We start from the raw sequence: 12986 nt of genomic DNA, 5'->3' as shown, positions 1-12986 counted from the left end.
CCTAACAGCGTCTATGTGATTTTCATTTGGAGTGTAAATTTACCAGGCCCGTGAAAGCACCGCCTCCCTAGGAGAGGCTTGGGGATCGTAGTCAGTGGGTGCAGCGGCTGAGCAGCGACTGAGCCTGGAGGAGAAGCTGTTTCTGTGTTTATCTCTCGTTTCTACTCCGTGTTCGGATGATTTGTTGTTTCCGTGTCTTATTTAGATTCTCGGACATGCTGTGACCTGTGGTGAAACGTCCTGATCTCTAGTAGAAAATGTATTTCTCTCGAGCAACGCTGCGTCAGATTTTCCTTATTCTCGTCTGGTCCCACGTCGCTGTGGCCTACGGTGAGTACAGACAAACACACAGACAAACACACAGTCTAACAGGGTGTTAGACTGTGTGTTTGTCTCTGAATCATCAGATAGATCCTTGTATATGTATATGAGACGATTTAGAAAACGTCAAAACAATGATGATGTCAGTCTATTCGTCTGAGTGAAGAAGAGCTACCGGCCAGGGAAACAGGGGAATTTCCTGCGAGGCTGCAGCCTCAGTCCTGCCTGATGTCCGGCTCTGACTTATCAACATAAAGTGCGCATGTTTAACATAACACTGTGCGGTTTGCAGCCTTTCCTGGGTTTTTTTGTGGAGCCACTACAGCCAGCAGTATGTTTATTATAATACATTACATTATATTACCTCCTTTTTGCACGGATGCCACATGCACATTATATTTGCACACATGCACAGTTCCCATGAATGTGTTGTCTCCTGACTGTGGACCTAAGCTTCTTTACCTTGTCATGTTATTTTAAGTATTAGCTTGTTATTAGTATTTAGTCTGGTCCTGCTCATTGCGCATGGTTGTTTGCATTTGTTTAGTTGTGTTCCTGCTGAATAAGCCCCTGGATGCCTTGATTGCCTTTGGGGTGATTAAAGTATGTGTTGTTTTTATATCACATATTAGTTACTTACGATATACTATATACGATATACGCTATACTTCGAATAGCTGATCCCAGAAAACTCTTTAAAATGTCACATAATTGGAAATGACCCGTCGAACATCAGAATTATGTGGATTTTTTTCCAGGGGTGTTCTTCATTTCCTCTTTGTAGTTTTCAGTATTACCCAAGACTCTTTGGTTGTGTAAGATGTTTCTGTGCAGTTGTCCAGTCTTCATTGTAAGAAGACATTTATAAATTCATTACATATTCACAAGAACAGGACTTGAACCCTGCAGAATGTGCACAGCAATGACACAGCAAACTTACTCAGACATTTTTTTTTTTTTTTTTTTTACTTTTCCTGACATGTTCTGCTGCACCCACAACATGCACCATATGCATCATTGATGAGAATGAGGAACAGCATACACATCTGTGGCATTTTGCACCACTGACATTTAAAATGTACAGAAAACGCAGGGAGTAAGTTGAAAATGGGACTGAAATCAGGGCGTTGCTCTGACAAAGACTGAGCTACAGCCAAGAGGATGTCCAGACAATTCCTTTTTTTTTCATCACGTGTCAGCTTCTGACCTTACATTAACTCTACCCTCTCAGATGTGATTTTACGTCCAGGTCTATGCATTAATACATTTAGTTATAGCCTCTACTGATGGAGATATGGGGGGAAAACACTTTTTTTAGTATGACTATAGTTCATTTAAAACCCTTGAAGCAAATGTGTATTGATCCTCTGCTGACTCTGGGAACTGCTGCAACTAAATGAAATGCATCTTTGGTGAGTGAACAAATCTAAATACAGTCGTCAATATACTCAGGAATGCATGAAGCACCTCCTGGTCCCTGCATGAATCTAGACCTGACCACCTTAAAGGAACCTGTGCTGTCTCCATGATGTATTTTGATAATTGCAGGACAATCACAGGATGTTATGGGTGGTTTATTTGAATAACGATCTGTGGGCATATTGTTCACAGTGGAACAGAACACTTGTGGTTTTCTGGTAGTGCATCCATCTGTGTTGAATTATTTGAACATCTCACACAGTCATTTAATTTTCCAATACCCAACAAGCCAGACAAGAATGTATAGGATATACCCTTGTTTTCACTATGGTCAGTCGATGTTGTCTTTCTGTTTACTATCCTGTGCTGTTTCCTCACAAGTGAAGTGAAATTTGCAGAACTGACATCCTGCCCAAAGTCGCCACTAAAAAAGCATTTTGAGCATTTTGTTTCCTGTTGTCAGCTGCTCTCATGTGATGTTGACACAGTCTTGATAGTACAAGTATCACAGTCTGTTCCTGATGATAAGTATTGGGGTTATTTTAAATTTTAAAAGGCTTGTCTTCGTTACAATAAAACTGATTAAAATCCATTCTTTCATTTACTGTACTCTACCGAATTTTGCGTACTTCATCCTTGTAGTGCTGCAGCACTGATTTCCTTTAACATGACCGGGCTCTCCAGTGTAACTTGTCATTTTTAGCTCCCGATGATTGTTGCTTTGATTGGTTAAAATTCATCGGTAGGTTGATGGCAGAGTAAAATTAAACCCAGCTATTGTCTGGTTGAAGTGCTCACTGTAAGCTGGGGTCTGTGCAAAGATGTTTTGTGAGAAAAGTGTTTTTGTAATTCCTACAACTCTGACAGAGTGAGACATCCGCTTTTAAATCACGTTGCATCAATTTTAGGAATCACAGTTAAATTTTATTTCCTAACATAACAGTCTTCAAGCAAAAACTCCAGCATTTAAATCTGACTGGATGCAAGATGCTTGGTCTGACACTACAGCTTCACTAACATCCTGTCAATCAGAGACTTTGTTCAGTGTATTGGGGTGGTGGTGCTTCTCTGCGTCCTGTGTATGTAATCAATCAGAGGGGGGTCCTGTCAGCATATCTGTGGCCTTTGGTCCTGTTTATGGTGACATGATCTGCTAGATCTTGCCAACAATCATGTATTTCAATTGTTTAGTATTTCCCCCAAAGTTGTGTACACAGTTTGTGGTATTCCTGGGACTTTCCTATAGTTCTTTGGAGAAATTTCCCATTAATATGACTAGTCTCAGCTAATAGCTCTTCAGTTTGAGCCTTAGGTGGAAATGAGTCACATAATTATCATGTAGCTGTGTGGCTTTCACGTCCTGCTCCAACCTGCAAGAAGAAAAAAAGGGTTTCTCAGGGTATCTGTGTTTTTGTAAAGTGTTCTGCAGCAGCACTCGGGAAGGTTTTCATCTGTCTGTGATGTACAGCATTTCTCATATGGGTACTGACCTCCTTTTTCAGTCAGATAGCATCTGCTTTCTGTTCCTACTTTTGCTTTGTTGGTAACTGTTTCTGTCTTCTGAGGTGCCACCTCCAACTTGCTTTGGTTCTTAGCTGATTAAGTCTTAAATATTACAATAGTTTCTGTTTTCCTGACCTTTTTGCAACTGTAAACAAAGTTGTACATAAATCTGCGCAGATTGCAGTGGTGCTGTGAAGATATCTGTACTGTAAAACTAGCAGCTAGAACAGGTTGTGTTCAATTTTAAAACTTTTACACAGGTGGGGTTGATGGGTAACATATTTTTCCATTAGGATATTGAGAGTGATATGTTTGCTGTAGCCTTTATACAACATATTTGCACTTTTAGGTTGGGTTTCCAAGAATAGATGACAAACTATTGTAAGATAAAATGAAAATGAAAATTGTTAAGTGCTGTGGTTAAATGTGTGAGTGGATGTGTGTCTAGAGCTGCCTTGTGGTGACAGCCCTCATCAACCAACTTTACGGTTGTGGTTATCACTTCCTTTACAGTACATATGCTGTCATCTATGATTTCTCTTCTAATTCTCAGTATGTTTTTGAGTCTCCCTCTTTATGTGTGTGTGTGTGTGTGTGTGTGTTGGGGGGGTATTGTACATTATCACATGCATGCACGTAAATGCTCTTTCACAAAGGAAATGAAACTAATATGTAGGACTTTTTTTTCCTTTTAAGCTGTTTGATGGTTGACGTGACGATGATAAACGTGAGGGTGTGTTTGCTGATTTGTCTGAAAAGCATAGTTAAATCGTTTGACATAGTCTTTGTTGTTTAAAATGCCCTGCAGTGGTAAAGCTATATTGTGCTATATTCTCACTCTACAATATACATACAACACATTGCGTCTTTCATTCTTTTCCCTTGGGAGAGTTATAGTTTATGCTTTGTTGACCAAAAAAAAAAACTCCAAACTAACCAAGGAGTCAATGTTGTGTGTCTCTGTGTTTGCACAATCATTTTGCAATGCTAAGAAGCGTGTCTGCTTCCTGTAACAGAGGTAAAATGTAAGGGTTGATTTTTTTTTTTTTTTTTTTTAAAAAGCATCCATCATGTTGTTCTGGCCTGCTGATAACATCAGTTAGTCTTCATGTAATGCTGCTGAAATGATATTAAACCCTAAGCAACAGCCCTGACGTAAGGCTCTGTTAACCTGGGTAAAGAAGATACTTTCTTATGCTGCTTTTGCCTATTTGGACTTGAGGAAGTATCTGTGGGCTGTTAAGAAATGCTTTTTTTGTCTTAGCTGTTCTCTTTCCAAGTTGGTGTCAAAAGACGTCCGCTTTCTGGCAGACTGGGTTTAGAGAGTCTATTATAAGAAAAAAATCTGCACATGCACCAATTATCTCCCCACCATTAAAACTACAGAAATGGATTTGTCCACACTATGCACAGAAACCAAAATGTTTCCTTACTGTAACCTTTTGGCACAGTGTGTGTTTAGAGACATGTAATCTACTGTGGCTGTGTGTGTGGGAAAATCCTTCAAACCACTATCAGTAGTTTACCAGAAGTATGTCATCCACCTGTTTTCATGTAGTGCCCCCTAGTGGGACAGTAATGATAAAGCTATCCACCCAACTTGTGCTGTACAGACTTAAACACATTGACAGGAATTGAGATGAGTCTAAATCTATAGAATCTGTGCAGAGAGTGATTTTCTCCTGATTGACAGGCATCATTATTGTCTACAGTGTCTTTCTAAACAATATATTTCTAGCCACTATTTTGCTGCTGATGCCACTTTGTGTAATGGGAAGAGTGGTGCTGCTATAAAATAAACACAATTTCATGATTTATGTTTGGTGTTTGAAGAAGCTCTGTGTCAAATTTGAACATATTTGAATGTCTGCACTCTGACATTGTGTCTCTGTTTCCACAGTGAAGCCACCAACAAATGTGACCCTACAGTGTCACAACCTCCACAACGTCCTGAGTTGGAATTACGACAAGTTCTCCCCAGATCTTAGATTCAAAGTACAAATCGGCTCAACATTAGGATTAGACGGGTTTGTGTTTACTTTGTACATATTACCAGCCATATATCTGTGTTTGTCTGTTTAAACCATATATTTAATTATGCCTCGCCTCTGCAAACTGAAGTTATATAAATCTTCCTTTGGGTGTAATAAGATGTTGGTCTGAGCAGGTTTTAATGCAAATATAATTTTGTGCCAAAATGAGCACACACACACAAAAAAAAAAAAATTTCAACGTGACACAAAATACAACCTCAGCTGCACCTTTCCTGCCACCGCAGCACAAACATGCTTAGTGCCAGGAAATTACCATGCAGACACAAAAACAGAGTTGCATAAGTGTTTGCATGAAAATTGCATTTGCCCTAGCACGGGCTTTGCATCAGCAGGAAAGGTCTGAATTTGTAGCATACATCAACAGTAATAAGCATACTCCTGGAAAGCCATTTATAGTTGCATACAAACAAAACAGACACATCTGTATTTCTTGTGATTTTAACAGTATATTTGTTATTATCTTCAAACAATTTACAATGTGCTATGAAGCATTTACATCAAAAGCTTTTGAAGTCTGCACACACATTCCAAGTGTAACACAGACATTATTCTGAGGACTTCAGGGCCAAGATGAAATAACTAATAGTGTCAGTGATGTACGCTCATTAGTTTCTCTTTACAAAGCTTAATAAAGTTTCTCTTGTCTTATTTGTGTCTCCAGTTATCCTGACGAGCTTTGGGTGGAGTCACCAAACCTAAAAGCAGATGTGTCATTCCTCTCAAAACCAAACAATGACTATTATGTTGTTGTCACCGCTGTGCTTAATGGGATTGAGTCTGAGGGTGCCCCTCCTGATGGAATCTCTTTTAGCTATTTCAAGGACTCCCCTGCAATGCAGAAATGTGAGTAGTGATATCAGCTTTCACCAAGAACATTTGACATTTTAGTTGGATACAGCAGAATTGATGAGTGCACACACAAATCCTGGCAAATTGAATGTTGGTTTAATATTTCATTGCAATCCACCATATTACTGAGATACAGGATGTGTAGTGGCTAAGCCTTAACTTAACTTACAACAAAGGTAGGTACTCACATACCCAACGTTTCCAGAAGAGGTCGGCAGTGTACTGGACCTGTCTCCACCTTCTCTGTACATACAGATCATGTGACTCAGGCCTCAAAATAGGCCTTACTTTCATATGACGAATATGATTGGCATTAAGTGGTTCCAGGTTATTTGGATCGTCAGACATCTTAGTGAAAGGTCGGTCATTTAAAATGGCTTTGACTTCACACATACGTGTTCGCAGCCCATCATCATCCAGTTTCTGTTGCTGAGGAACTGAACTGAGAACCTTTCTTATCTTGCGGATTATACGTTCCCATATGCCACCATGATGGGAACCTGTAGGGGGACTGAAAGTCCATTTGACTCCCAATTTTTTGCAAAGATCTATGAAGTCGACTATGAGTCAGAGAAGCCAACGCTTTCCTTAAATATCTCTCCGCTCCTGGTACCATTGTGTGATTGAATGTGACTGGTTTGACGGCTCCTGCAGATGAAGCGTTGCAAAGCATTAATGAAAGCGTCTGTGTCCAAAGGGTCTGCCACTTCCAAATGGATCACCACGCCCATCCAGGTAAATATCACCCCATAGTGCTTTGCTGTTCCTCGCCTCATCTTCACTTCGATTGGTCCAAAATAATCAACACTAACGTTGGTAAAAGGTGAAACATCAGGAAGAATCTTTTCCTTTGGCAAATCATCTTTTGCTCTCCCATTCTTCCATGGTATTGCCTACAGAAGTCACAATGCCTGACCAATGTCCAGTGGCATTGACGGATTCCTTCCTTAACCACATTGACTACTGCTTCCTTCTTGATCTCTGGGTCATCTGTTTCAATCACAGCCTCAGATCTCTTTGATGGCCAATCCCTTTCTGGCTTCCACAGAAAGTTTGGACCATGAAGCCACCTATTACTAAGAAGGAAGTCTCCAACACTCACACCTCTAGATGCAAAATCAGCTGGATTATTACATATCGTAGAAGAAGAGAAAGAACACATGGATCCTCTCTGGCCCCTATATGACCACATGTTTTATGAGATGTTACATTCTTAGATGTTACTGGTTCTTTGGCCCGCTTCTAAACTGCCTTAAGTAATAGAGCCGATCACGCTTGCTGGCCTTTTCCTCCACTCCTTGCTCAAATGCTTTGACGAAGGAGTTGTACTGAAGTGGATCCCCATCAAAAATTGTAATGTCTGTTGGTGGTAATAACCATAAGCGCTGCTGTAGAGCAAGGGGAGCTATTATTTCATTCTGTCTCCAGGTGGTCTTTCATTGGATGGCAGTGCATTGAGCATGAAGAGTTCCAAAAGTTGTAAAGCACTTTGAATTACTCTGTGTATGAATTGTGTTATACAAATAAACTTGCCTTGCCTTTTTCCCTTAAAGCTGCAACCTGAGCAAGCACTGCAGCTCTATGGGGCCTCTGCTTTTATTCTGGCAGAAACTGTGGTGCTAAATTTTCCACTGTGTGACTAGCAATATTAGAAATGCGAGGGATTAATATCTCATTAGCATTTTCATCATCAAACGCACCTTGTTCAAACCTGGACATCTATTTTTTTCACATCAGAAATAAAATCATTTATCAGCAAACACAAATTCATCATTGAACACCATCTTTGCTTTGAACCAAATATCATGTTTGTCCTTTTCATCACCAGGTAACAAACCCATTAAAGAATCATGAATGTCTTTTGCTTCATCACACAAAATAACAAAATCATCCAAATCACTTCGTACATCGCACATTTAATCCCTTGTTTGCATGATCCTTTGTATCATTTCTCTTAGATCACCAACCTTATTTAGCTTAGTTTCCTTATTTAGCTGTAACTTATCAAGCTTATTCTTCAGCAGTTCATTTCACAACACAACTTTCACTTTGACTGCAGCTGATAGCGCTGTTTGATTGCGCAATAACCTCAGTATGTGCACACACAAATTTAAAAGGCCATGTGTAAAGCTGGTGTCACTCCACATACCTTAGTTCACGCTGTGCGCCAGGACATGATCCGGTAACGTAGTTGACTCTGTCGGTCTTTGGTGGACGAGCCTGTTGAAAACACGCTGAGCGTCAGTCCCTCGCACTGCTGCGTTCAATTGACGACAATCCCTCACGTACATTTCCAGTATCCAAAGCCTCTAACGTAACAAAGATCTTCCAATACTGTTTTTGCCTGTGTGTGTAACTTAAAGCCACTGATGTCAGTGACGCGCTGTACATTACTTAACCTTTATATGGAATAACATCCCAAATGTCATGTGTCTGCTGTGCAGTTTTTTTGCAGATTTATTTCTCCTTCACACAGTTTCCATTGTTTTTATGTAAACATTCATCCCATGAGTCCAGTGAATCCATAACGTCCATGTACAGCTTTATCATCCCATACACAACATGAAGCAATCAACCCTTGACCCTTGACCCCTGACCCAAAGTTCCTTCCTGTAAGGTGACTGCACCCAGTCACAAAGACTGACACCTAGTGAACCCTATTGAGAATAACACAAAATGCATATACAACCAAATGGCTCCTGCTGTATGTAACCCTTTCAGTGGTAGTCTACTGAAAATATAAACACAACAAAAGGTGCACTCTAACACTTCAAAGTACTGTGTAGAGGTTATCTACATATATAGACACAGAACAATAACATAGTATATAACCTAATATACTGAACCTTTGTAACTCTGACTATAAGATGTTAGAGTGAAGGTTATAGCTGCTGCTGACCTTCTGATTATAATCTCAAGATGCTTCTCTCTCTGACATGATTGGTTTCCAGGTTTTGTGGACCTCCCCCCAGTGAACGTCACTGCCCTGCCAGATAACAACATCTTGCTCCGGTTCATGCATCCCTGGCTGTACCTCCATAAGCAAAACAGGTCGAATCAAAAACTTAAGCAGAAACGCCACAATGCATCCCAAGATCAGCCCACCTTTAATTATGATGTGATCATCAACGAGGTGAGAGCGCACACACTGTCACGTCTTCTAAAGTTTCAGACATTGAAGAGGAAATAACAGCAGCGGAAATCATCTTTAGACTTGTGTCCGTTTTCTTATGTATTTATGTTGTAGCGAAACATTATTATTCATATTTGGTTTAGCAGTAGCAGGAAATATAACGATCGAAGTGCAGTTTTGATCTTTACTATCATCTGTGCAGACGATGCACCATACCCTCAGCTGTGTGACCGGTGTGTGTGAGGAGAAGTTTCCAGTGGAGGCTGCAGAGGAAAAACACTGTCTGAAAATCACAGGAGAGTTGAAGAAAATGCCCGTTAGAACGAAACAACTGTACTGCACCATGCCGTCCGCAGAACATATGTCCAAGTCAAACAGTTGAGTAAAACAGTTTATTACTTTATTTGTCTTGCAGTCAAGATTGTTAGAATAAACAACACTTCTACTTTTATGCCATTGAAGAATTATGGTTTTGCTGAGGCTTCCATCAGTGGAAATATTGATCATAATGATGAGTGGACAGGGAAGGTCCTACAGATTGCTTAGACTGTGCATGTGCAGTATGTATGGCAGTTGGTCTTTAAATGTATTTCCATCTGTTTTGTCTAGTTTATATATACATCGGAGTCAGCCTGCTGTCCGTGAGTGTAGCTGTTTTGGTCCTCATTATGGTGTACCAAAAGAAGACCAATCCCACAACGCCTTTACCAGACTTTATGGTATGTTCATCTTAGCAGTGCTGATTGTTATTTGCTGAACCTCATTTAAATGGAAATTGATTATTTTAAGGTTGCTCAAAGAACTTTTTTTTGGTACAACACTTGTGTGTTAAAGCAGGTCAAAGGGCAGACGATGCAGAGGATGGCAGAACAAGAAGAAATTCTCAATAATGTCGAAGTGGAGCCCACCTCACCCACACCTCTGCTGCCTGAATTGCCTTTTGCCTCTACTCCCTCTACTGATGATGACTTACGTTTACCTATCGGAGTGCACACTGAGGATGAAGGCGTCTGTGATGTAGATCCACAGAATGATGAAAGACCAGGGTACATGCCAGGCCATAACCTGGAAGAGGATGAGACACAGAACTCCAATGGGGGTTATGAGAAACGCCCAGTGTTGGCAGAGTTAGGGCCAGATGAACTAGCAGAGGGCTACAGAGGCTGAAGGCAAATTTAATGGCCTCTGAAACTTGTCGCATGCTTGGTCAGGTGGGACTTTCTCCTGCAGTCTGCAATAACCCACTTTATAGCAGAAAACCTAGAAACTGAATAAAACAGCAGCTTGCAGTGAAGTTGTAGGTTGTTCATTCTGTTGCAGCATATTGTGCCAAATGGTAACTACAGTTAAGAAAACCTGTTATCTGTGTCTGGAATAATCACAAATGTAGATAACTTAGCTGCATTATACAGCCACAGTGACAAAAATGCAGTAAAACATTTTTCCCTGCAGCATGTAATTACGTTACATTTAACATCGACTGTTATTCTTTCTACTCTAATCTTCAATTTAGTGCAGAATATGCTGACCAGGTTTTACTGTTATGAAATAGTATCTCTAAAAGAAAGAATACGTCCATTAGCGGTTACCCATTATTTTCAGATCTTAGTTGGCCTTTAAAACACAGGCTGGACGTCATAGAGCCATACTTGTGTAGGCAAAATTAGATTTTTTATTTACTTTTGCACTTTAAAAAATTTTGTAAATCATTGCCTATGGCCCAATGATGGGATTATTTTATAGTCTCTACATGACAGAGGAAACAAAATATGAACAAATCAACTGTGAAGAGAAAAAATATTGGGAATAATTTTTTGCCTATCAAAAAGTGACCTAAACCCACCTCAAATTATGTGCCTTGGTAATGGGCTGCACCAACACTGTCATTTGAACCCAGCAATGAGTTTAACATAAAGGGACGAGGACCTGTAAGCTGCTGCCATGTCTTCATGGGGACCTAAGATGTGGCCATGGAGCAGTGAAGTTCTGACAGGGTGAAAGAGGAGTGTTTCATAAATCTTCAGTTGACAACAACCCTGTAAATATACTGTAGCCCAGTGAGTCATATGGAATGACCTGTGGCAGTGTCTCCTGTAAAATAGAAAAAACATAATAACCAGTTACATACTATTGCAGAAATTACAGTAACATCTACAGTCTCTTGCATGCATGCATTATCAAATTGATCATCAAAATCCTGTATTCAATGGAATATACTAAATTGCACTTCTATGTTTTGTTTCTGATTCAGATGCTTTAGATTTTAGTAGCACCTTAAATGGAATGTATGTAAGAGGACTGTTGTCCTTGTGTCAGCCTCCGTCAGAGGACGATGTGGAACAGGGGAGAAATTAACGGGATAATACTTTTTACATTTCATTGCCTTCAGAGGATTTGGGCGCTAGTGGAGAACAAAGAAATTAACCCAATTAAGTGAGTGGTTGTCTCCTCAAGATGTAGGGATGTAATTTTAAATTATCTGCTCGTGCCATTTATTTTTTTAATTTCATATGTAATATTTTTGTGTTTAATAGAAAATACTCAAGTTGATGTGTTACATGTGAAAATATTTTAGACATTTTAAGTGAGGATCTTTTTAAAAATTATGCTATAAAAGGGTTATGCTGCAGATGGTGGTTGATCCAATCCACAAACCTGATGTTTTATTATGTGACAGGTAAGAATCCAAAGTGCGTGACGCTTCTGCACAGTACTGTATGTCTGAACCAGTTTTTAATTCTGTACTGACAGTGCTCTTTACAGTTGAGCTGAATCAACAGCACATACATTTTATTTAATGGTGTTGATTATGTAAATGCAAAGTTGGTGCATTTTTGTGTTGTGTCTGTTTCATGGTCAACTTTTCAAATAGAAGACACATCTAATTACAATTGTGAATGATTGTCTGGATGTAATAAGATTGGGATGTATGGTTTAGACTGGTCAATGTTTTTATTGTTTGGATTTGAAAAAGCAGCCGCCCTGTAAATGGATTATTAAACACCTGGGTTATCTGGTTATACTATCATCAATATGTATCTGGTTATTTTGTTTTATTTACTTTTTTGTTTTGTTTACTCTTCCGTTTCAAACAAATGCTTTTTGATTGACATCATTTTTTTAAATAAAGAGTAAAAGATGTATTTCTGCCAATTCCTCTTTTGAATGAAAGATCTAAAACTAAGAAGGGATGTTCATTTACAAAAAGTGAGCCACATTTGACTGTCCTACATTTTATGTGGCGTTCACCTCATGTGAAATGTTACCAATTAAGGAAGGGAAGTTGGTATTTCAGTGTAACTAGCCGCTGGGTTATTACTATAGGGCCGACATCCAATTCAAATGTCTACCTTTAATTGTGTCATGTTGCATTAAGGGAGGAAGCACAAATGCCACGAGTTTTCATGACATTTTAGCAGACCTCATCGTTCCTTCTTCTAAAACCAGTAATTCAAGAGAGAAGGGTGACATCTTTTGTGTGTTTACACATCTGTTAGTTGTGTTTCCTTTCTCTTTGCTGTTCGCGTGTGTGGAAGTAGGGAGACCTTATTGTTTCCTGTAACAGCTGAAAAAAGATTCATCATTATGTGTGTATTCTCAGTTGATTCTTGATTTGTGGTTTACAGGTAGACGAGCTCTGGAGTTCTGGTCATTGAAACCTTTTTGTGTTGTACCGTCACAGTCCTGTCAGATGAGCTCAAACGCCT

At 39.6% G+C, this 12986-nt stretch overlaps 1 protein-coding gene across 3 annotated transcripts; it reads left to right on the top strand.

Moving 5' to 3' along the window:
* Nucleotides 1-49: 49 nt before the first annotated feature.
* On the top strand, nucleotides 50-12422 carry ifngr1l (interferon gamma receptor 1-like). Of its 3 annotated transcripts, none has more exons than XM_026309400.2 (7): nucleotides 50-330; nucleotides 5144-5270; nucleotides 5959-6140; nucleotides 9098-9279; nucleotides 9482-9656; nucleotides 9889-9998; nucleotides 10117-12422. In XM_026309400.2, exons 1-7 carry the CDS (start codon nucleotides 258-260, stop codon nucleotides 10444-10446), a joined length of 1179 nt encoding a protein of 392 aa, XP_026165185.1. In that variant the 5' UTR covers nucleotides 50-257; the 3' UTR covers nucleotides 10447-12422. The 3 variants fall into 3 exon arrangements, with proteins under 3 accessions (XP_026165185.1, XP_026165183.1, XP_026165186.1); XM_026309398.2 differs by having other exon boundaries at nucleotides 10114-12422; XM_026309401.2 differs by lacking the exon at nucleotides 50-330 and adding an exon at nucleotides 1603-1733 and having other exon boundaries at nucleotides 10114-12422.
* Nucleotides 12423-12986: the final 564 nt, after the last annotated feature.

Source organism: Mastacembelus armatus, chromosome 15 (assembly GCF_900324485.2).
Source record: "Mastacembelus armatus chromosome 15, fMasArm1.2, whole genome shotgun sequence".
In the NCBI taxonomy this organism is placed as follows: Eukaryota; Metazoa; Chordata; class Actinopteri; order Synbranchiformes; family Mastacembelidae; genus Mastacembelus; species Mastacembelus armatus.
Note: the sequence above shows the minus strand (reverse complement) of the source record. Positions and strands in the feature narration are given on the sequence as shown.

Excerpts from the sequence above, each read along its gene's own strand:
- ifngr1l (XM_026309398.2), top strand. The coding sequence starts at position 258 with ATGTATTTCTCTCGAGCAACGCTGCGTCAGATTTTCCTTATTCTCGTC. Across the intron at positions 9,657-9,888 it reads ACATATGTCCAAGTCAAACA|TTTATATATACATCGGAGTC; the intron begins GTTGAGTAAAAC and ends TGTTTTGTCTAG. Across the intron at positions 9,999-10,113 it reads CGCCTTTACCAGACTTTATG|CAGGTCAAAGGGCAGACGAT; the intron begins GTATGTTCATCT and ends TGTGTGTTAAAG.